General features: G+C 47.7%; 2 protein-coding genes across 2 annotated transcripts in view; both read right to left on the bottom strand.

The window, feature by feature from the left end:
• Nucleotides 1-15,679, bottom strand: part of epb41l3b (erythrocyte membrane protein band 4.1-like 3b) — a 32,694-nt gene extending 17,015 nt beyond the window's left edge. Inside the window, exons 1-8 of the mRNA XM_030114463.1 lie at nt 15,669-15,679; nt 11,113-11,255; nt 5,096-5,268; nt 3,056-3,199; nt 728-832; nt 519-561; nt 361-436; nt 67-285 (exon numbers count right to left, since the gene is read on the bottom strand). Of these exons, the coding sequence (XP_029970323.1) occupies nt 67-285; nt 361-436; nt 519-561; nt 728-832; nt 3,056-3,199; nt 5,096-5,257 (749 nt within the window). The 5' untranslated portion in view covers nt 5,258-5,268; nt 11,113-11,255; nt 15,669-15,679. The remainder of the gene's footprint in view (nt 1-66; nt 286-360; nt 437-518; nt 562-727; nt 833-3,055; nt 3,200-5,095; nt 5,269-11,112; nt 11,256-15,668) is intronic.
• Nucleotides 15,680-21,315: 5,636 nt separating this feature from the next.
• Nucleotides 21,316-22,884, bottom strand: tmem200cb (transmembrane protein 200C, genome duplicate b). The gene has a single exon (XM_030115005.1). The coding sequence runs from the start codon at nt 22,846-22,848 to the stop codon at nt 21,316-21,318; it is 1,533 nt and encodes a 510-aa protein (XP_029970865.1). The 5' UTR covers nt 22,849-22,884.
• Nucleotides 22,885-25,046: the final 2,162 nt, after the last annotated feature.

Below are 25,046 nucleotides of genomic sequence, written 5' to 3'. Positions count from 1 at the left end.
GCTGCAGAGTGCGTCCAGTTATAGCGCCGGTGGTCTTCAGAGACCGTCTGCCCTGCTCTGACTCACTTGTAGGTCTTGTGCAGCTCCATCACTTTCTCCTCGAGCTCTTTGGTCTGGTTGGGAGCGAAGCGCAGCTCGCTGATGTAGTCGCTGCCCAGCTCGTCGGGGTCGTAGTCGCCCAGCTCGGACTGCACCGTGTAGGAGCCCAGCACCGTGTGGGTGGCGAAGGAGCAGGGCAGGCGGCCCGACACCACGTCGTCCCTCAGCTGCAGGCACAGGTAGTACCTGTGGGGACGGCACGGTCAGTCGCTCTGATCTCTGCTTGGCGTTTTCAAGAGAAAGAGATGGACGCAGGGTCACCTGGTGATGTCCTCGGTCAGCTGCGACGGGTCTGGAGGGTAGAACTTCACGTTGAAGGCGAAATTCCACGGACCGGCTGACGACGACACAGAAGACAAGGTGGTTTAGAAAACAAATCAAAGTTCAATTGAGTGCAGCGTCTTCTGTGTTCAACCTACTCCTGATCTGCTTCTTCAGCTCCTTGGACGGGTCCAACCAATTCTGAAACACAGAACACAGAAAGCTTTCAACATTCTGGAAAACAGGTGAGTGAAAACTGCTGCTTTAACAGAAAAAGTCAACATGTTAATCGAATCGATTCTCATTTCACTGCTGCCAGGGAATCGTTCTCCACACCGACATCACGATTCTGCAGATTTCCTCCTACCTTCTGATTCTCTACATCTCTGTACGTGATGCCGAAGTAGTCCTTCTCCAGCAGGTTGAGATGGTCGCACACGTTATCGAAAAGCAACTGGCCCTTGGCTCGTTTCTGGAGGGGAAGGAAGAAAAGCGTTTATATCGACTGGAAACCTGGATGCTCGTTTCCTTTGTGAACAGTAACAAAAGCCCAGTCAGTATAAGCTGGAGGAACGTTGCTTCCATCTGTGATGTAGATCTTAATCTTCAGCCATCTGCGCAGCTTCACACTGATTCCTTGCTTACAAAGAAGAACATCAATGTCTCAAAACTCCGGAACTGAGTGAAGATTGGTTGTTTTAGAATCAGTCACATGAAAAAGAAAGAAGGTGAAATAACAGTGTTTGGTGTTTTAAATATGATTTCCTATCGGGAAAAATATGTTCTCATGAAGAATAAAGGCATTTAAAAAGCATAAAGCTCATTTAAAAAACACTCGGAGAGTTTAAAGAGTTTGTTTTTTGACCCGACGCCCCTGAAGTGTCGGGCCGGATGTTCAGAGGACGGCAGGAGACGGTTAGTTCAGACGATTTCCCCTCGGGAGGAAACGGAGTTGAAAACTACAAGGTCAGAGGGATAAAAATGTCAAATGTGGATAATCTGGAGCAGTTTCAGAAGGGATTGGAGGGAGGCGAGACAATTATCCGAGAGTCCTCTGACCTGAATTTCACCGACTTCAGCTGTGAACAAAGCAGATTTATGTTTTTCAGTTCTGCCGACTGCGACTGAGAGCATCATCCGGTTTACGTGAACACCGAAAAAAGTAATCAGATCAACATCATACACCAAGAGTATTGTTTGATTCAGTTTCTGGCTCGATCCCATCATGCTTTGCACTGCGACATATGCAGACTTAAACCACTTTTCACAAATTCAACAAGGTAATCTCATCAGACTGAAGTGTTTACATGACATCAGTGTTTAATCAGATTACTAATGGTCCATGTAACTGCAGCCATTGATCGTTGTGCCACTTTTTGCTGTTGTTGTTGTAGTAGTTAAGTCAGTGGTGTTAATAAACGGCCTACAGGCCAAACGCGATTAGTTTTCCCCCGTACTTCTGAACACAGACTAAATCTCTGCTACTTATATTGCCTGCATCAGCGGTGTAAATAAACCAGCTGGCAGAGTGGAGCTGAAATTCAGGAAAAGTCTGTAGATGTTCAACGTCTAAAAGCAGAAAGAGATTCGGTTATATTTTCCTTATATCTGTGCTAATCCAGCTCTTCTTAAATAAGGTTTCTGTTAACAGGCTGGACTTGAGGGGGGGTCGGTGAAGAGATTACAGGACGGTTCGCAGATGGAGACTCAACTTCAATCTCAGCTGTTTCGGCGAAGCGTCTCATTTAAGCAGACGTCATTCATCTTCTGCAGGGAGAACAGTCACGTTGGATCTGAAGTCTGCGCTCCTCTCGGAGGGAATCGCATCGCAGTGCGTCTGGAGGGCAGGAAGTCCAGACTGAACCCGTCTCCAGTGGCGCAGTGGGGCAGCGGGAAGCACGCCAACACACTGAGGCAATGACACTGATTGGCTCCAACTAATGCCCCCGCTTCACGGTCAGAACGTATCACCTCACCAGCAGCAGCAGCGCCGCCGCCGCCGCCACAACGGGCCGCTAATCCCCGCGCCCGAACCCCCGGGGAGCAGGAATCAGCTCTAAGGAGATTTACAGAGGAGGGTCTGCTCCACGCTTTGGGAGTCCTGTCGGGTTTCAAGCCGCAGAACTACGATTTAGCCGGGAAATATGGAAGAGGAGTCGTGAACGACCCTGCAGGAGGACAGGGGCCAAAGGTGAAGACGCTGGGCCTCTTTATCCCCCTCATCGGGATCATTTCAGGTTCAGATGAGCTGTGAAGTAAGAACTAAACGTCTGGGGGCTTCCGAGCAGCAGACAGACGAGTTCGGGAGGAACAGAAATGCAAATGTGCATCAAAATCCCCGAAATCCCTTCTTCTGAGTGAGGATGTTAAAATGTTTTATCTTGAGCCAACGCAACAGGGGAAGGATTAGAAAAGTAAAATTCTGCACAGAAATATTATTACATCCTCAAAAGCATCGTCAGTTTCACAGCTCAAGCTGCGACCTGTGACAGAAATGATAGAAACTAAGATTAAATCTCATTCTCATTCTAATCTCCACATCCGCTACACACACTTTAAAGTTCAGAGGCCACACCTCTGAAGAATTCATTAATTTCACCTTTATTTTCTCAGGTAGGTTAACAGAGGCCTTTATTTTGAATGCTTGGATGTGAATTGGGCGATATATGACGGGAGGTGCGTTTGAGCGACTCACCTCCATGTTGAGCGTGAAGTCGGAGCCGTCCAGCAGGGTGACCTTACACTGCATGATCTTCACCTTCTTGACCCCCCGCAGAGGAGACCTGGACAGGCGGCTGGTGGACGAGCGGTGAGACGTCTGATCGTCGTCCTGCTGATCCTGACCGACAGAGAGAGAGAGAGAGCCGGCGTCACCGTCACGGCGTTACACAACCCGCACGTCAGACGCTGCTTTTTCAAAATAAAGCTCATAACGCTGATGAGGAAGTTAATGCTCTGAGACCAACAGTGCTCACTGACCAGAAGTGGAAAAGTGCCTTTAATTCCTTTAATTGCCTGAAATGTCGGTTGACCCGGACCTAAAAATAGCGAGTGGGACCCCGGCTGAATGTAATCAGGCCCCGCTGCGAGGAGCTGGAGGTGTACCGCCATTTTGTCTTAAAAGGGAGAAAATCCAATTTTCCACTTCAGCGGCAACAAAGCCTTTCCTGAGTGACTTTCTGGAGAAAAAAAAGGAGTCTTTGGCTCGCGGACATTTTTTCCTCCTGTACACACAAAGTGGATTTAATGCCCCCTTTCACTCTGATGAAGAACATTTCTCGTCTCCGTCACGTCGTTCCTCCGGGCTCCACTGTAGCTCATGACGGCCGGATCTGGCCCACATGTAGAGCCCAAAAAAAAAAAAAAAAAACATTTAATCTGACTGGTTTATATTTCTCAACAAACACCAAAAGCTGCATGTTGACATGAAAACTAAAAATTTCAGAGAAAATATTGTTTTTTTAAATAAAGAGTAGAAAACATCAGTGACGCTGCCATGAAAGCTAGAAAACTAGCATTAGCCTGGAAGTCAAAAACGCCCATCAACAAACACCTTAAATAAACGACTGCAGGAAGAAACACAGAGGAGGAACGCTAACCTTTATAAGAAACTGACCACACTGGTTTCTCCTGAATAACAGAAACTTTAAACGCGGATCGCTCTCGAACAGCCACCGGCAGAACGTCTACAACGTCAAGTCGGAGCGAAAATAATGAGACGGAGCGGCTCGGGGTCTAATGCAGCCTGAGGCGTCAAACCTCTCTCCGTTTGGCTTTCCAGTTTTTTTTAACCCATCTAACAGAAAGAGAAATGGTCGAAAGATGTTCGTCTTTCATGTCGTAAATGAAAGATGTGCCGGAGACGCTGCAGCGCGGTGAGCTGGAGCCTGCTGAAACCTGCAGACGAGCGCCGGGCGATCAGATAACGCCGGCCGCTGTCCGGGCTCCTCGCTGACAAACAAACCGCTGCTTCAATCTGGGACTTTCAGCGCGTTCCTCAAACGCCTGGGGATCATAGAAACATCGCATTTCTGTTTGTTTCTGGATTCCTTTCTGTTTAAAAGTCACGATTTTTCCCATCATACGACTGAGAATCAATACACTTCACAGATAAACGCGGTGTTAAATATATTATAATAACACATTATCAATACACCCCAAGAGTGGATGAAAGCTTCACAGGCTCAGTTTATTCCCACCGAAGAGTCAGACTGTCCGCCTGGAACCATGAACCACACAGTCATGAGTTTTCACTCGTTCTCCCACGCTGCATCCCTTCCTCGCTGCCGTCTTGATGTGATCTCAGTGAACTCATTTAAACTGGAGAACTAAACCTGAAGCCGAGGCTGTAAACAGAAGGTTTTCCTGACATGTTTCTAAACGGCGGCACTGACTGGGAGACTTGTCCAGGACAAAAGGCTCTGACGCAGAGTTTTAACGGCCGTGGAGGACACTGAGGTCATGTTGTCGCTCCCCCCCCCTCCTCTATGTTCGTTTCCATCTTTCCACACAAAGACACAATTCACCGAGCAGAAGAAAGAACGATGTGTGATGTTTTCTCTAACAGAAAGGGATCCACACCAAGTTTTCACCGAGAGGAGAGAAATCCTTCTTGATTGAATCGACATTGGTGAGAGAAAAGCGAATGAAGGGAAAAGGCTGCCGGAGGAAATGTAAAGCAGATGACATGACGTGGAGCTTCTTTTCGGCCCAGATGTGGCGAGCGGAGGCTGACCTGTTCTTTCCTGGCCGGCGTGCTGTGTCCGGCCGCCGCTGGGAGCTGCTCCGGCTGGTTCTGAGGCGACGTGGGCTGGGACGCCGCCGCCGCCGCCGGCTTGCCTTTCCCCTTCTCCTGCGGCTGCTTGGCCTCGGAGTCTGCGCCCGATTCGGTCGTCATGGCGAATCACACTGCGGCGGCGAGAGGAAGGAAGAAGGAGAAGGAGTCAGCTGACCTGTTAGGGAGCGGCGCGCGGCTTCGTCTCGGACCCGTTCGGCGCCCAGACGTTCACACGTCTTTAGAAACAGCTGGCTCATTGATGAAGCCATTAATTAAATCTAGTTAGCGGATTAGGAGAGAATTAGCTGACCCAATGCATTACTGACGGTTCGTTTGAAGAACTTCAATGAAGATGCAGAGGGAACATTCCTTCACTAAAACTGAACGATCCTGAGCTCACCTCAACCGATCCCACGAAAATAACTCAGTAAATCCACCTTTCTATAACACACTCCACCACGATCTGTCACATCCACCCGTCAGACAGGAACTGGGACAGCTGCCTCTGCTGCTCGGACACACTGACACATGTACGGGGTGAGACGGGGGTCGAACCAACAACCCTGTGTCCAGGAGGCGGCCTGCCTCACCAGCTTCAGAGAACCTGCTCAAACAGATGAATGTTTGACCTCTGACCAGAGCAGGACGCCTGGCCGCTCCCTCCGTCCCGGTCCTAAATAACCACGCCGCGCCGCGCCGGCACACGTCTCTCACAGTGTGGCCTTCTGGGAATGGCGGCACGGCGGCGAGCGCCCCAGAGCCCGGAACTGGGTAATGGGGGAAAATCCTGACAGAGGAGGACGACAGAGAGGAGAGACGGCACTGGAGGCCTCGCTGTGAAGAGCACACACTCTGCCGGGTGGAGGGTGTGTGTGTGTGTGTGTGTGTGTGAGAGTTTGTAGTATGGATGCCTTTCATTCTGCTGCTGGGCTGCTTGTCGCTCAGCTCTATTTATAGGGCTGTGTTTACCACGGGGGGGGGGGGGGGGGGGCTCTGACTTGCAGCCACCCACAGGGGACAGCAGCAGCGTCTGGATCAACAAAGCCAGAACTGCAGGCCGAGGTGAGGCGATCCCCCAAAACATCCGAACGGCGCTGCAACAGCGACCAGAAACAGAACATGAAGGAGAAACAAATAAATTTAGAAGACGTTTCTAAACGTCACTGGTTTGTTTTTCAATCATTTTTAAGAAATCTGTCTCACAAAACTTAACAATAAATAAATAAAAGGCTCCTAAACCTGTATGTGGCCAGTTGGGATTCTGGAGGAATTTCATGAAACAGGATCGTAACAAAGTTACGAATCAAATCAGAACTGATGCTGAATAGAAGAAACAAAAGCAGGACTCAGAAACGAGTCGGTGCAAAGTTTCAAAGGTCAAGGAACAGAACATGCTGATCCAACTCTTCAGCTACATTCAGGCGCTATAAAGACAGCTGTAAAGATTATTAAATCTGACGCGCTGTGAAGTCTCAAGATCCAAACTCCAACATCTCCTTTTCAGCCTTCCTGAATTCCAGCAGGACTCCGAGAATCCGCTTCTCCTCGTCTGCTCACGTTCAGGCATCAGCTGACCTTTAACCCCGGCCCCCGCCCCCCCGAAACAGGAACCCTGGTCGGAGGGAGGGAAGGAACATCTTAGCACCATAGAAATGGAGGAAGAATACGTTCAGTCAGTGGTGACAGGCGCTCTTCACAACACACACAACAGGCCACACAGTCGCCTTGTGTGTGCCTCTCTCACACACACACACACACACACACCATGCATTCAGAAAGCTGCATTCACAACTTATTGAACGCCTTTCTGCCAGGATACAGGAGCGGCGGACGCCATCGAACCGAGACTCAGCTGAAGGCCGACGGGACGCGACTGCGACTCCCGTCGTCTGAGACGAGCTCAGATAGATAACGGCAACGTGTTCCGCCGCTCCGCCGCTGATCGATCTGACCGAAGAGACGTGGCGGCTCCTGTTTGGAAACTCTGAGCCTAAAAATCCTCTGGAGTAGAAGAAGAGCTGACCACATCCAAGATTGCTTTATTATTTTCAAAAGTTACCAAGAAGCTTTAAACCCCGTCCTCACTCCGTGTGTCTGATTGAAACAGGAATAAACACACTGATTGATCAGTGACACTGAACACCGGTTCTGCCGGTGCATGAAAAAACAAACCCCCTTTTTCAGGCCCATTTGTCCGTTTGTAATGCACACTGCTGGAAAGTGACGCTCATGCATGAGGACGAGCGCCCGGCCATCTGTGCAGAGAGCCATTAGCCGGAGTGCACCACAGCTGGGCCCGTCCCCCCCCCCCCCCCCCCGAGGTCCTGTGGAGGTTACATGAAGGGGATAGCTGGCGTTTTTAACACGCCAGGGCCCGTCCCGAGCGGGCCTGCCATATATGACACGACACGAGCCCCCTCCTCCAGCCGGTATGGCCGGGGGGGCCGACAGCTGTCAGACACAAGCACAGCTCCAGTAACAGGAAACCGTGTAGCTGGTCGGGCCGCTCAAACCCGACACCTCTGCAGAGCGGCTTCTCTTCCCACCGACCTGACGGCCAAACAACACAGGGAGGATCCACAACGAGGATCCACTCACAGCACGCCTCCAGGAGCTGGGATTACGCTAAGAGTAGACATACTGTGACAATTAGAAACACTTGTAAACATTAGTGCTAATTTTTAAAGAACGATACAATACGGACAAACATATTATCTCCACATTTATTCTACTGAACAAAACGTTTTATCAGTTATAATAGTTGATCTTTTGCTCAATATTTAAGATTTTTGCATCTTAAATCTCACAGGTGTGGCTGAAACTGTTCATTTAAGACTTGATCTGATCGAAGGGACCCTCATAAATCAGTAAAGACCGATTTCTCCTTAGTTCTCTTGGACGGGGTGTTTGAGGCGGATCAGTCAGATCGCCTCTTCTTATCGCTCAGACGTCGTTTTACAGAGCCGATAAGTTCGCCGGCTCGAAAAACTGAACGAGGCAGTGACAATGTGACACTGATCGCCATGAACGAACACCATCTTCAAAACACCGCCGCAAAAACACCAAATGTTTCTGAAACAGAAAAACCATGTTTTCACATGTTGTGTTGTCCAAACGGAGTCCAGGTTACAGCATTAGCCATTCCAAAAACGCATCCGACCCAGATCTGTCTTATTCTGTAAAATCAGCTAAAAAAAAAAAAAAAAAAAAAAAAAAAAAGGAGGTTGAAGTGAAAGCGTGACTCAGCAAAAATCTCCAAGCTACAAACATTTTCTATATAAACTCAGCTTCTGGTTTACTGGAAAAGACTTTCAAATAATCTGCTTAGAAACCAATAATTTGATTATCCGCGCCAGTGGAGTGCCGGTGACCGGATGCCAGGTTTCCCCTCCGCTATCCCTGGATTCTCTGGATGAACCCGGTCCACCACACCGGTCACGTGAAGGTGACTCCAAGCGGGGCGTGTTTCTGCTGAGGGGGGCCATAAATCATAAATCCTGCCAGTTCGCTGCGTTTACATTCTGAGCGCGACTCTCTCCGGGACGGGACGGGAAGCTCGGCGCGCTCGCCGTTCCTCCGCCGTTTGGTCGGAGCTGCTAACAGCCAGTCCAGCTCTTCTGCCCGGAGCGAAAATCCCCTGTTGGTGTAAAAGATTAGGACTAAATCTCAGTATATTGATGAGGAGTTAATAAGTTCTTACAGGCTGGCTGAGACAGACCAGCAGGAATTAAGCATTTTATGAGATTAGTCCAAGTACGGCTGGGTTTTTTTTTTTTTTTCCTTCCACTAAAAGCGTCTGCTGGTAAGAATGATGAAGGGTTAAAAGGCCCCTTTAAATTGTTTAACTCAGTTTGCTGCAATTTAATCATCTGAGCTATTTTAATGCTGCGTACATCTCGACCCGGAGAATTTCCTCTGGACGGCTTTAAAAACCACCAAAACACGAGTCGAGAAAGGTTGGTTCACGTCCCGCCTGTAATCTGATTATTAAGGTTAAGAATATATCCTGAGGATTTCAGAACATTCAAACTGTACATTTACAAAATGTCAAACGAGGACTGTGTCTGGCTTCACCTCCAAACAGTCAGAATACGGTCAGTCGCCTGATTTGCCTTCTAATTCAGGCTAAATGAAAGACAAGGATGTGGGCTTTTCTACAAACACGACTCATATTTAGGTGGATTTTCAGTTCCATCCACAAACATGATGTAAGAAATAAATGTGATTACTGAGCATCAAAACAAGATTTCGCCTTGAACTGCTTTTCAATCCACAACAAAACGACAGCTCCTCCGCCTGTCCTTAAAACCAAGTGTTTCATGTCAGAAGAAGCTCAGATCGTCACAACATAACTATATTTCTACTGATTCAGTCGGACTTGTTTCATACTGAAAAGAGCGATATAGAAAGTTGTTTTTACTGTCGTTTTAGTTCTGAAAGTTTAAGACGTTCAGAAAATCTCCAAACGTCAGAGAGCAGCAAAAAAGACTTTAACAATCAGATAACAGACTTCCTCAGTACAATCGGCCAAGATTTAACAGTAATAATAGAGACCTGCCAGATAACGAAAGACGAAATTATCAAGAGCAGGGGGGTCAAACATAAGGCTTGCTGGCCAAAAACTGGCCCAACCACAAAGCAAATGGTCAAAATTTCAATGAAAACTTTGATTTTTAAACAAATTTCTTAGGAGTAGCAGATGAAAAAAGCCTCAAAGCCTCACTGCCAGGAGGAGTTTGGTAAATTATGCAGAATTAAACATCTAGAGGAGTTCAGAGGACAGTTCATTGAAGGTTATTTAAAATGGGCTTTATGTTGAAAGCGGACTGACTTCCTGCTGTTGCTGTTTAGTCTCTCAAAAATATACACATTTTAATCACATATACTCTTCAGCATAACACATAAAAACTTTTAAATATATATTTAAAGGTCATTACTTCAGCGGTCGGGCCCATTCAACATGAACACAGTTGACTGAGCATGTGCAGAAGAACTGCTTCCAAAAGAAGCCTTTTCAGCGTCTCTACGCGCCGTCGGCGTGTAAACAAACCCCTCAAACAACAGGAGGGTTCAGTGTTTTCACTCCAACCTGCTGAGGTGTGAACGGGGAGTCCGTTATCTCGTCGGTACCTTGAATTAAAGATCGGGGAACAGAAGACCTAGCATCGGTTCGAAAAGCTGCAAGTCATGAACGGAAGAGATAAATATAGCCACGGTGTGTGTGTGTGTGTGTGTGTGTATGTGTGTGTGTGTGTGACACAGTTCTGCTCTGGACTACATCTTCAGGGGGGAGTCAGCGATCTGAAGTCATGGCGTGACGAGGCAGGGATGCTTCTGGATCATAAAGCCTCTGCACCAGCAGCTCTCTGTGCATCCTAATGAAAGCAGACTCCATCCTGCTGCCCTTCCTTCCAGAAGCCTCCATCCCTCCCTCTATCCTCCCTCCATCCCTCCATCCTCCCTCCATCCCTCCAGATGAGGATGAGGATGCTAAAAGAGGATCCGGACCTGTAACCACGCCCACCGCACTGCAGATCAAAAACACCCCAAACTCCAGCGCTCCTATCCCGGGATAATGCCACCCTCCTGGGCCCGAACAGCCCCCCACAGGCGCGCGGAGCCCCGGTAAACCGGAGGACCGCCGGTCGGAAACGCGCCGTTTTCCTCCCGTTTCCCCACTTCGCGCCTCGGAACCGGAGCGCCGTTAAGCCGAGACCACGAATGTCTGCTAGAAACACGTCCCGACTTAAAGCCACAACACTCCACCGTCCGGTCGCGTTAAAGAGCGGAGCAGCAGCCCGGCGGGAGGCCGTGGAGCGGCGGCGCGGCGCGGCCGGACGCCTCGGCGTCGGTCGCCTCGGTTTAGCCACGTCCACCCGAGCCGTTCCGCCCGAGCGGAGGCGGCGAGACCGGGTCCCCGCCTCGACCGGCGGCCGAGCCGAGGCCGGAAAGCGGGAGAAGGAGTTTCTACCAACCAGGACGGCGCGGCTCCCCGGAGAAAGTGCGCCGTTCGCGGGAGAAGCAGACGATGTTTGTCCGTCCAGCTCCTGCTTCCTGACAGCGGTGCTGCTGCGCTGCAGTTCCCCTCTCCGCCAGCCGGTCGAACCCCTCCGAGCAGCTCACACTCACTCACACACACTCACCACACCACAGCCGGGACGTTACTGCAACCACCCACCCTCCCTCTGCGCGCGCACGCACACAGGAGGGCAATTAATGGCACGGGGTTTGGTGCGTTAATGGGGCGAAGCAGCACGAGTCAGGGCTATTTAAAGCAAAGAGATGGGAATGAGGTGAACAGTGGAGAGCTCCGGAAAATGAGACAAAACGCTGCTCCAGACGCAGGACGGGGGTAAAGGTCAGGTCAGGTGAGAGCAGGACACACCTGGACAGGTATATTTCCAAATTCATCACTGCTGCGACCACATCAGTGGATCTATGAGTGTGGAGCTTTCCCAGCATTGTTTCATGAATTTCTGATAATAAATCCTTTTTTTTTTTTTACAATAAAACTATGAATGATTTTATTAAAACAAACATTTGTATCAATCAATCTGTTGTAGGTGTACTGGAGATCTTTTACTGTAAACTATTGCTGCATTCTATTGGCCCAAAACGAATAAAGTCTTGGAAGACATTTCAAACCTCCTCACCGTGGCTCCATCACTTCAGTTTCCCTCCACATGGCTGGTTAGTCACATATTTTCATTTAAAACTCCCTCCTGAGAGGAGCGAATAGAGCCCAGCAGATTCAATATTCCGATTGTGACTAAGTTCAAGAAACGAGGCATTTAATCAGGAAGCTCTCACGTTGTGTGTAACGGCGGGTGAACCGGGGACAGCGGCGTGCTGTAAGCAGTAACCGTACATCAGAAAAGCACGGCTGCTTACGTAGCGCACCGCTGTGCGTTCATACTGTCAGTGTGTATTTAAATCCAGCTGCTGCCGGAGTCACCACAGAGGCCTCAGTGTGACATTATCCAGTGACCGTAAAGCTGTAGTGGGGTGCAGTCGTGTTCTCGATTCGTATATCGGCGACCCTAAATTGCCTGAAGATGTCTCTGCTGTAACCTGCCTCCATCAGCTGATAATCGGCCTCCTTCATACTGCGGATGCAGCGAAAACACACATCTGTCGGTTCCTATGCTCTCATAAAACCAAGTCTTTAATCAGAGTTGGGCTGCTCCCTGGAGGCATGCGCGGTTTTTCCCTCTGGCTTTCCACCGCCACCAAACTCAAGTCCCTCGTTTGACTTTTATTCCACACACTTGCTTTCATGCTGTAGTTTCATGCTGTAGCAGACTACAGGCGTCCTTCCTCCGCCGCACTGCAAAAACAAACAGGCGGTGCTGAACGTCACAGAGAGGGAGCCCTCTGCTTGGCCCGCTCGCCAGGGCCCGAAATAGTGACGCTGGCATAGCAGTCATACCCGGCACGTAGTAGAGGTTGAGTGTAATCACACACACACACACACAGAGACACACACACAGTGCACTTGTTGTGTGCTGCAGCCGGACAGCTGGCTGCTGATTCAGTCCCCGTCTAATTGTAGCGCAGTTCATCGACGACAACAATACATGTTTCACACTGACGGCATGCGGCTCAGTTCACGGTTCAATCTGAAAACCTCCAGCCGACCGGCGCGGCTGCTGCAGCTCCACAGTAACTGAATTCTCCTGCTGCGCCTTCTTTCTGGGCGGAGGAATGATCCCAGACAACGCCATGACTTGCTGAACTGTCTTTCCGAATGCGACGCCTCCCTTTATCAAAAGACTGAATATGTTTTTTACACATATTTTCCCGCTGTCTTCCCCTTCATCCCCTGTTTTTAAAGTATTGACGCGACAGTAAACATAAACACCACTTACAGCCTGACTAATTATCACGTACATGACCACAATGAGAGTGTGCGACCAGGTTTTCCCTCCGGACGAGCGGTGGCTGTCTACTTTTAGAGCCGGTGGAGTCTGGCACAGCGCCGCCGTGACTCGGCCGATCGGCTCAGACGCTGCTCACCGGGGCTCGTCTGGCCGGTGGGCGGCGACCGGCGACTGTAGTAAACACATCTGAGACGTCAGCGGAGCATCAGAGAGGCACCGGGAGAGGAGCGTTTCTGGCCTCTGCAGTCGTGAAGCTGAGAAGCTTTTCATCACAGCGCCGCCTCCCCTCCTCTATCAGAGGTAACCAGGAGATAACTGTAATATATTATAGCGAGGTCTATTATTACCCTGTAAAACCTGATATAAATTTCTCTTGGTGGCTGTTTTAAAGCTGGATGAGACGATTTTTAGCCACTAGGGGGCAACAGCACTCAGAAATATACAGTAAACAGCAGGGACCATTTCCCAGCAGATGCATTAGAAATTACACAACAAATCACTTCTAGGACATGAATATGTATTTTTCCTCCTTTTTTGGGGTTTTGTGGTCATTGTTTCTCAAAGAACTGCGTCTGTGCACTCTGAACACTGATCTCATTCATTACTTGAAGCTCATAATGTTTTAAATTGAACATGTTGCTGCTTGGTGGCATTGATTTGGATTTATCAGTATAAAAAAAAACAGAAGTTCAGATTTGATTTACAGCAGCTGCCTAATTTTAACCACAAGTTATTTCAAGCTTCATCAAATATCACAAAATCACAAGTTCCCAGAATATGTTTGTGCAAACATCCATTTTCCTTGAGTCAAACCACTGAGAAGTGACGACCAAAGCAGAAAAATATCAAAGCTTCACTTCTGTTTTTCTTGGACCAACATGTAACACGGAGCAGGAAACACACCCTGGCTCGGCGCAGAGAGAAGACAGAGCAGGCTCCTGCTGACCAACCGCATTTTCTGCATAATGCAAGCACTAAATAAAAACTGGAGCCTCGTTTCAATTCTTCTGAATTATCCTCGATGCTCCTGATTGGTAATGTGAAAACCTGAAGGCTGGTTTATTAAAATATGTTCCGCAGCAGTAAATGAGTGGGCTCCCCCTCCTCTCACATACACACACACACACACACACACACACACACTCGTCTGAGCCTCCAGGACGACAGCCCTTGGTCAGCAGAATGATTAATACCACACAGGACAGACAACATGTGATCTCTGGACTGCACTCAGCTTATGTGGCTGCTTAACTCTTCACTTTTTCTGCTGCGCACAGACACAAAGTTCCTGTTGGGCTCGTCAGCTCTGGACCTTAACCTTGAACTCAAACACTGCATCTTGACAACATCATAAAACCATGTGGCGACTATCACACAACACGCTGCCTGGTTTATTACCCTGGAAGGTGACGAGAGGAAGACTTTCCGTGTTCGCTTGAGTTCCACCCAGGAAAACATGCTGAGGAGGAATATATCTTTAAAATCTGAGACCTTAAGAATCTCATTACAGCGATGCTGTGGTGAGAGCCGGCAGGCTGGCACTTCATCAATACATAATTATGTTGGAGCATGTTCCTTACAATACATGGCAAATCACCCATATGATTCAATTAAAAAAAAAAAAAAAACGGCGTCCGCAGCCTTCCCCAGGGATGGACAGAAAATAAATGCTCCTGTAAAAGGTTCTGAACACACACTGAGTCACATTTCCATTTCATCGGATGGGTTTTCTCCATAATCAATGACTGGAGATGATGCAGAGTGTGTTTCTGGTACGAAGTCGTCTGACTCCAGGTCAACGAAATCCCAGCGATCAGTCTGTGAACGCGTTATTGACAAGTGAGAGTCGCCGACCGCCATGTTAAGTGCCGACCCAGACTACGCCTTGACCCCGGTGACCTTTCAGTGAATCGGCTCCAACTTGGCTTGGAGCTTCGGCTGCGATCCCCTGCCGTCCGGCTCTGCTGGGCTGGAAGCGGCTCCACTCCCACAGGTCAGGCTCTGAGGCCTCACACACACACACACACACACACACACACACTGCGGACGACGCACTTCACACACGTCTCCAGGATCTTCGTTTGAGTCCTTAGTGCTGATAGTATTCAGCAAGCCTTGATTCTCAGACTGGAATGTAGAATATCTAGTCTGGAGGACATGCATGGATGCTGATCTAAGAAATACTGAACATGCATTTATGCACTGTTATATTAGGACAAACGTATTGTTCTAAATCTTCTAAATGCAACATTTTTCTGTCTTCTAATTAAAAAAAGATAAATATTCAACACCCCAATGGCCAAATGAAGCCTAAAGCTTCTTCTTAGTTTTTTTATTTTTTTTTAGAAGGAAACAAAAGCTCCTGCACAATGTTCGATCTGAGGCGGAGCTGAAAGACAAACCCTGGGCTCCACTATAAATACCCCGTGACTGTGTTGCAGCCATCACACAGGCTGCTGCAGCAGCTTTATAAGGCAAAGACGGCTCCATACCGCTCGCAGAGATAACAATACGCCCAGCGAGCTTATCGCCCCACTCGACAAGATTGAGTCATTGGCGTTATCTGCTTCAGCCCCCGAAGGAAACAGCAGCCGGCTCACATGTTCAGCTGACTTTAAACCAACCGGGAGGCGCCGTGCACCTGAGGGCACCCGAGCACCGCTACAGCACGTCATTTACACTCTGCGGCTTCAAACGCCACGGCGAAGGCTGCTGTTAAAACACATCTGAAGTCACGGTGGAATAGTTGTTTTCCCACTCGGAGGAATTCAAGAGAGGCATTCAAGTGCAAAACGTATCTCCACAGCAGCAAATACTGGGAGCTTTTCCATCAATACGAAGGCACTAATCAATTTTCAGAGTGAAAAACAAAACAGACTTTCTTCAGATGGAAAACCTGATTGTTTTGTTCTCACAGAGGCAAAGAAGACGAGTCAAGTTTCAGTCATTCCTGGAAAAAAATGACAGTTTATAACTGATGTCCTGCTCTTAAAGACATCTGAAGAAACGGTTTGGTGAATTGTTAAAAATTCATTTTCAGCCATTCCTAAATACAAAGCTACATGACCAAGTGTGTGTGGTGGAGTTAAGCTGAGCTGGATGCCGCTCCACAGGAAATCACAGCTCAGTGTGATTCAGTTCAGCAAACTACAGTCACACAACTGGACACCGAGTTCAACTGAAGCCTCACAATCTGAAGCAAAGCTCAGTCAGTACGGCTGGAACGCCAGCTGCTCTTTAAGCCCGACTTTTAAAGTCACCTTGAGTGTAAACAAAGTTGTAAAATACGCATTAGTTTCCAAATATAAAGATTCGTCAATCAGAATTCCATTAAGATTCAAACCCAGCCTCGTCAGTAAAGGCACCCTGTGTGTAATCTGATTACTGCCGTGGCCCCGCCCCTTCCAAATGAAAAGTGTCCAGGCGTCACTTCACTCTCACCTTTGCATTTCTTATCAGTCAATCCTGACGATGGCTGAGATCTGCAGAACATCCTCTTCGACCTTTGACCTTCATGCTTGGTCTCGATCATTTCAACGAGTCATCTCACGTGGGGTGAAGTAACTTCTTCTCTGACAGCGCCGATCACGCTGCTGATGCTTCAGCTCTCACCACTTTCCACTGAGGCAACATCCTCATCTGGAAACACGAAACGTCCGAAGAACCGAGCAGATTTCAGGGATTTAATCCCGTTATGTCAGCCGGTGCAGAGCAGCTCGGCCGGGAGGCTGGAATTAAACAGCGTTTAAAGAGGCAGTGTCTGGGAAGAGCACCGTCTCTTTAATCGGAGCGTTTTAACGTCTTTGTAGTTGATGCTGGACGACACATCGGCCACTCACAGCCTCTCAGTCCCAGTCAGAATTTGGAAATTCCCTGCAGCTCTCCCACAATTACAGCCTTCCTGTGCTCCAGGGGTAGAGTTTGGAAAAAGCAAGCAAGAAACATGGTCAACCACTACATTTAAATGCTGTTTTTCAAAAATGCAACTGTCTGCATCACATCATTTACACAGTGTATGACAATGTTGACAGGCTCACACACTGTGTGTGAAATCAGCTGGGAAATCAGGCTTTCTGGGGGAATTCAAAGGCCTGAAAACTAACAGATTGTGTGGATTTCCTCTGTGTGTCTCTGTGTGTGTGTGTGTGTGTGTGTGTGTGTGTGTGTGTGTGTGTGTGTGTGTGTGTGTGTGTGTGTGTGTGTGTGTGTGTGTGTGTGTGTGTGGACTTAGAGGAAAAGGTGGTGACACCATTCAGGGTTCAATCAGGAGGTGATTACATTCAGAGGATTGATGACAATCAGTCAATTCTGGTCAAAGGAAACCTGCACTACACTGTAAATAAACACCACGTAAATATGATTCCATCATCTTCGTTGGAAAACAGTGATAATTTTACTTTGAAAAGATATCAAAGGAGAAAAAAAATAGTCCAACGATCTGTTTACTCCAACTTTTGTCAATGAAAACAAACTTCGTGAACTCAATGTGAACGATCTGCTCAACAGCAAACAACCAACACCACACACTTAGCAACTAAACAAAAGGAGGAGGAGGAGGAGCGAAAACAGCTGAAACTGTGAATAACGGGGTTACAAATGGCCGTGGAGGACCTGACAGTAAATAATCCAATCAAACTCCTGCATCTGTAAATGAGAAAAGTCCCACTGAAGTGTTGATGACATGATAAACTTTAAATTAGTTGTCACTGTCCAATATTGGCGTAATAAATCAGTTATTATAACTAAGCCTATTTCTAGTTTTAACCATATTGGAATCTCCATTTCCAGCACTTATAGCTGTCTCTTATCTGGGACACATAAGGAAAGACCTGGCTTCAGTGTTGAGTAATATGTGCCCCGACTTTGAGCCAGGCCAGGGCGACTGTGAAATCTCCAGCGTCAGCGAAAAGCGAGGATAGAAACATGCAGAGAGAGCAGCAGCTCCAGTAAAGGAACATGACAAGTCCCACGGACTTTGTCCAGCTTTATCTCTCCCGCCGCTGTACATTCACCTCCATCGTCCAGCCTCATAAACCTGCTGAGCTGCAAAAAAAACCAGCGTGGCAAATAAAACCCAATGGCACGTTATACTGAAGACATGTCTGACACATTACATCCCCAATAAACACTGATCTGTCAGACGGGCCTTCAGGACACCAGGCAGCAGAGGAGTGGATGAAAGAGAATATTGAAACATCTTTCCCCTCATTTCTATTTTGAGGGGATGTAAGCGGAAGAGCATGCTGTGATAACTTCCCATTTCCGAACTGTCTGTTTGTGCCCAAGTCTATTATTAAATCTGTGTTTTATTATACACTGTGTGTATCAAGAAGGACAAACTCTGCATTCTGAGAAGAAATCAGCTGATAAAAAGAAGTTTCCAACATGTCACCATGACTGAACACAATGTCAAACATAATCTAAGGGATTACTTTTTCATAGTTAACACTAGAAAGGAGGGAACTGACAAGTTTACCAGCTGCTGTAACTATTTTAGTTTTACCTTTGTTCTTAGATTTCGTTTAAATGTAAAGAAACTGGATTAATCTACTTGTAAAATGGCATGAAATGACTCCTCTGTCATCGATTCGGATAAAAGCTGATGTGGAGGTTTCGACACTGACAGTCCTGCACGTGACTCAGGTTTGTCTTTGCGTTTAAACACTTCCCGTTTTTTGTGAATGAAAACTTGTACTCACCATTCCAGTAAGTAGGTCACATTGCGGTGGAAATCCCGGCGATTTCAGCAGAGACGCACATGAAAACGAAACAAAGTCACACTGAGTAGAAACATCGACACATTTCTGACAAAGCTGCCGTTCAAACATTCTGGACATTACGTCGCTTCGGCTTTAATCGCGTTCTCCCTGTTTTTTTTATTTGGGTCGTGAACGCCTCACGGGCTGAACGACGTGAAGTGGCCGTTTTACCTGAGTCTTCGCAGCGCGCGCACACACTCGTGGAGACGCCGTCTGTGACCCGCGTGCGCTGCCGGAGACCTGGGTCCCTACACGGGGCTCGTCCGGGTGCAAAAGACCAGACACCTGTAAGCGCCTGCTTTGGCAAGCCTTTCCCCCAGAGACGGAGCGCTCTAACCCCGCCCCTCCTGCTGGAAGAAAATAGAAAAGAAACAACCCCCACGCTGCGCCCAAACAGACACGCCTACGACCGGTCCGCTGCCGCCCTCTGCTGGCCACCCCGAGCACTGCAGGCAGTGTTAATCCGTGTCACATGACCACTAGATGGCCAGTCTGATCCACAGCCCGCTCGGATCCGCTCCGACACCGGCTTTTTCTCACGAGACGCGTTAAAGTGAGCTAATAAATATTAGATTCGGTTGTGGTGAAAGTGTTTAGATCTTTTCCAGTGTGTGACACCGTGAGTAGAGGAGAGGAAGCTGAGGATGAGCTGCCTGGCAGGAAGAGAAGAGGACACATCTTGCATTCATAATAGGGATAAACATGAGATACTGGTAAAATTAGCTTCCGACATTAAAAATTAAATATTTGTTTTGTCTCAGATGTGTAGCTTTAAATAATTCCAAGAATCGACTGGGCCCCGACTCTGGAACTCCATGGACAAATCTTTAAGGCTAAACTATTTAATTATCTCATGTCTAGATAGCACCCCACTAATTCTGAGTTGATATCTTGTGTTGTTTGGGTGTCTGTTTAAACTTATTTTTTGGTTTCTCTTTCCTCTTCTGCACAATTTTTTCTTCTTCTTGTAATTCTGGAGTAAACTTATTTTGTGCAAATAAAGAAATGGTTTTAAGAAAAGAAGAGAGTTTGCACTAACCAAACCCTTAAATTGAAGAGTTTTATTAATCTTAATTTATCTATTGACATGGTATGATGTGTGAATAAACTTTGAAACTTAAATTATGTGAATTAACAACAAAAAGTGCAAAAATCTCCCTGAAATACTGCAAAGAAATGAATCATGTTGATACACCAGCGCTTTAATTTTTGGTGGCTCAACTCGCAGCCCCTCAGAGATCCTGTTCATCTATGAACCACATTTATATAACTGCTCTTTAAGGTAGAAAACCATGTGGGAGCAGGAGCACCATCCGCTGGGTGGACAGGCAAGTGTCGGGTGCACAGAGACAGGTAGGTTTATGGGAAGATCTGCATCTGAGAGCGCCAGGACATTAAATAATGCAAATACTTACATTCTAAGAACCGCTGACTACTGTAACAGGCAGGTTTTAAAACTCCCCTCTCAGTGGAAAATGAGGGATTTGACTTCCTTCACCTGCTAACTGATTCACAGCGCAGAGGTCCTAATACTTTAAATCACTCATTTAAATCAGTAGATAATGTTCTATAATCATGGAAAGTGCTGTAAAGGTCACTCACAGGCCGCATGTCTCAGTTCAGTAAGCACACATAATGCAGCGTCAATACCACTACAGCGTCTCCAAGTAATAAGACGAAGTACAAGAGCACAGAGTGGCAAAATCTATACCGCCTGCCACACAACCACTCACAGTCTGACTCTCAGTGTTTCATCTTTTTTTAATTTCTCTTTAATGCAAGAAAAACTACTGGGAGCAAACAAAGCTATTTCTGCATTCGATGCATTTAATCTAACATCACACATGACACCTATTAGACCTGACAGAGGTGTTACAGTCAAACTTTATTCAACCATGAATGCTTCATATAAACAAGTGTGCACGTAGGGAAGACCTCGTCCTGAAGGTCCAGATCCTAGAAACCAAACATCTACCTGAGATTCGGTTCAGTTCACCTATTCACATGGTATTCACACAACAAACGGATTTAGACTATTTCTTTTTTTTTTTTCTCTGTGGCATGTGTCAATGCTACAGTACAACATGTTGGACGGTAGTTTTCTGTTTTGGCAAATCCTACAAGCTACAATATTTGCCCTACTCTCATACAAAAGGAAAGGTAAAACTTATTTAATTAGATTTTAACTTGATTTGTTTTTTTTCCTCTTTTTTCTCATATTTTCTTTATAAATCTTTACTAAAACTCCTCACAAGTCTTTAGTATTGCTCTTGCTACAATGAAAAAATATAAAAAAGTACATCTGAATATTGAGCTGTGGATGTGGTTTATTTATAAAGAGCCGGGCTCTTGAGTGTTCATGGCTGTGTTTCAATAGTCCTTAGCTGCGTTCTCTCCGTGCTCCTTTTGCTTCGTAACGGCCAGCTCCACATCAGCGATCACGAAAGAAGGTACAGAGCAACGAACAAGACAAAGAGTTTTATGAGCCTCATTACAGAAGTGAATTAAAAAAAAAAAAAAAAAAAAAAAAAAAAATCTCCTAGGATTCTGCCAAGGTGCTGGGTGTCACCAGATCATCCTCTCCCTGAGCCGCCGCCGCCGCCTCTGTCGCTACGTCCTGATCGGTGGCCACCACAGACGTGTCCGTGTCGGGCGCTTCGAAGGACTCGCCCCCGAGATCCGTCAGTTTGATGTAGCCCTTGCTGTTGGAGCGCTCCAGACGGGGGCAGCTGAAGCGCCTGGCTCTGTCGCCTTGGCGACACGCAGACACAGACAGGCTGCAGCGCCGCGCGGACCTGGGCTGATCCGTCAGCGAGTTGAGCGACAGCCGTGACCCCATCGCCCTGGCAACGGGCGACGGGGGAAACAGCTGCGTCCACTGGAGCGCCGCCTGAGCCGGCGCCGTCCCCGGCTGGTCCCCGCCGTCCGTGGAGACGTCCTCGTGGCTCTGATGAGGCAGCGGCGACTCCGTCGTCGCAGCTTCCTTCTGCTTTCCGTCCGTCTCGTCCACGCGTCCCTCCTCGCCGACGTTTTCGGCCGCGGCCTCAATGACCACCTCTTCGGCGGAGCGCCCCGCCGCCTCCGCCCGCTCCGGCTCGCCCACCTCACAGTTGTTGAGTTTGATGACGGGGAGGGTGAAGGCATTGACGGAGGAGGTGACGATGGAGGTGGTCTCCCACTGGCGGGGCAGCGGCGCCTGCTCGCTGCTATTGCTGTAGTCTTTGTAGATGCTGTAGACAGTGTCTGTGAAGGTCTGGACGTCTCTGGACCAGCTGCGGGGCCGGCCGGCCAGCGACGAGCGCCTCTGGGCCTCGTCGCCCTCCGACTCGCGCTGGGGGCCGAGTCCGGTGGACGGCCAGGAGCCGCGAGTCAGCATCCCGCTGGCGGGAAAGGAGCCCGACGGGCCCTCGGCGCTCCGGGACTGAGTGTAGTTCACCAGACCGTTGAGAGGAGAGTACTCCTTCGACCGGACGCTGTGCAGATCGATCACCGTCGAGTAAATGTCTCTGAGGTTGATGATTTTCGTCTTCTTGTCTCGGTTTTCGTGGAGGACGGCGTTGGCGCAGATGAAGAGAAAGATGCCGATCCCCATCACCAGCGGGCCGAAGACCTTCAGATTGTCTGAGTACAGGTAATTGTCCAGGAAGTCACAGAGGAGGCCGCAGTTGGGCGAGGGGTCGTGGACGCTGCCGTTGGAATGGCTCTGGTTGAACAGGGTCTGTCCCGGAGGAGGCCTGTCCTGGGTCACGTTGGAGGAAACGGCGGGACTCCTGGAGTAGCTGGGCCGGTTGGAGTGGTACGCTCCGGTTCTGCGGCGCTCCTGGTAGTCCAGCTGGTTCTGGCTCGGCCAGTAGCCCAGCACGGCCATAGAAATCCCAACCATGAGAACGATGACTCCCACGGCGGCCACCAGCCCGGCCGGAGAGCACAGATTCAGCTTCCCCTTCACCACCACCACGTCGTTCTTCTTCTTCTTCTTGGATTTCCGCTTCCGCTTGTTCTCCGCTCGGTTTTTGGACCGGAGCGAGTCCTGCCGCCTGTTCATGCGCAGCAGGCCACCGGTGGCGATCATGGTGGCGATGGGGTAGCGGGCTCGTCACTCAATCTGTGAGAACACCGAACAGAGGAAAGAGGATGTTTACTGTATGCAAACAAAATGTGTGGTTATGTCATTTACAGATTAAACATGTAATCCACGTTTATCGTAGACGGATTATAAAATAGACACGGCAGATAAACCAGGTTCACTCTGAATAAAACTGTATTTATTATCTTAGAAATTAGGCTGGTGAAACTGGGTTTTCATCCAGAATCCAAGATATGGTAGAAACAGGCAGAGCAGAGGCCCCGGAGGCAGAGGAAACCATCTTAGAAACATGCAAATCCACCTTCACGTAACCTGATGGATGTGTTCAATTTTAAGATGATTACAATTATTTCAATGATTTCTGCGGCCCAAGGGTGTCAAACACGTTTTAGTTCAGGGGCCACCTGAGGATTAATTTCATCTTGAGTGGATAAAACAGTGCCATCGTCACCTTGAAGTCTAATCTTTAAAGATTTTCTTTGTTGTGGTGCAGTTTATCCTTGAGAAAAATATCAACATTTTCACACACACACACACAAAAAAAACTCCTACAATCTCAAAATAAAGCCAATTTTACTGAAGCCTGCAGCAAAATGCAGTGAAATATTAACAAACATCTCCTCAGGCTGTTGAATTATGCAGGTTTTTACAAACTGGCTTTGAGGCTGATGATATCTGTGTTGTATTCACCACTTCAAAGACATTTGTTTTCTAAAAATTCGAGGTTTTCTTGAACATTTTTACAATTTGCTTTGTAGGTTGGCTGGATCAGAGCCTCTTGAGGGCCGGTTCTGGCCCACGGGCCTTATGTTTGACCCCCCCTGGCCAGAGAAGATAGAAAGCTTCCCTCTTCCTAAACAATAATTCCAACAGCACTAACGGAGAAAACGAGATGTACCAAAGATTAGGGGGCAGTGTTGATGCTCGTCTTCCTGTGGACGCTTGTTAGTAAAATTACGGTTAACGGTTTGAAGCCACACAGCTGACTGATCCTTCCACAAACAGAACACTTTGATGCCAATGAAACCAGAGCAGCATGAAGTATATCCTTACTGTATATTATTCCACGAGTGTCCTGTTTCTTCACGCCTGTTTTCACATTTTTATGTGGCTTTCATTTCTTATATTTTACAAGTGGATTGTTTTGGCAGCACTGCTGCCACCTCCTGTTCACTTTTAGGTCTCTGTGTTGCGTTGATTTCCCCACCAAATTCAGAAAAGAAAATTAGAGCTGATGATATTGTTTTTCCACTTGAACTTAAGAGTTAGAAGCAGGGAACACAGAGGAGAGATCGCTAAACAAACACAGAGAGACAATCACAGAAACACAAATTCACGTCGATAATCAATCTCTGAACTGTATTGACACGCTGATCGTCTAATTTCTCACACTGTACGATGCAAAACCAACGATTTGAAGCCACGAATGACAGCAGTATCCCACACTGGCAGACAATTAGTGTGAAATTTTAGGGTACAAATAGTATGGCGCCGACATTTTTCTCTAGGGGCCGATGTGTCTTGCAGGGTAGTTAAGGTATCTATAGATAATGAACAAATGAACCAGTTCTCCTTTATTAACTCAATGGACAGATTTGACTGTACAAACATGAACTCAACATCAAATGTCCTCTCCAAACCCTTCAGAATAAGTGAAAGCTTTGCTGAATATCTTATATTTTATTAATATATGACTGTCCCTGATGGCGGCACATTGGGCGAAGTTTTGGAGCTGGATTCAGGGAAAGGTGGAAGGCAGGAATTACATCTAACATAAAACCGGGCGACCCCTGTAATAAACGGAGCGACTGAATCGGCCGTCATCATCCTTATTCCTGAATAATACGAATCCTGGGTGGATTTTGGATAAAGTGATTTTCTGTTTGTTTTCCCAGAGGTCTGCTCACAGTTTAATCCAGCCCCGTGTTTTGGGTTATCCAACAGGTACAGCGTTCTCTGCTTCTTTTGCTCTAATCCAGCTACGGGCAGATGCAATATTAGTCATCAGATGGAGCATAAACCAAGAGCTAAAGTCCATCTGCCTCTGCCCAATCCACAAACACCATGATGTAAGCAGAAGAGAGACACACACCAAAGTTGACAGCAGAGAACAAGAGGTGCTATTCATCTTTTGTGTGTGTGTGTGTTTGTGTGTGTGTGTGTGTGTGTGTGCCGGTAGGATG

The sequence above is a fragment of the Salarias fasciatus genome, chromosome 18 (assembly GCF_902148845.1).
Source record: "Salarias fasciatus chromosome 18, fSalaFa1.1, whole genome shotgun sequence".
NCBI classification, from domain to species: domain Eukaryota; kingdom Metazoa; phylum Chordata; class Actinopteri; order Blenniiformes; family Blenniidae; genus Salarias; species Salarias fasciatus.
This window is presented reverse-complemented; position numbering and strand designations above follow the sequence as displayed.

Excerpts from the sequence above, each read along its gene's own strand:
- tmem200cb (XM_030115005.1), bottom strand. The coding sequence starts at position 22,848 with ATGATCGCCACCGGTGGCCTGCTGCGCATGAACAGGCGGCAGGACTCG.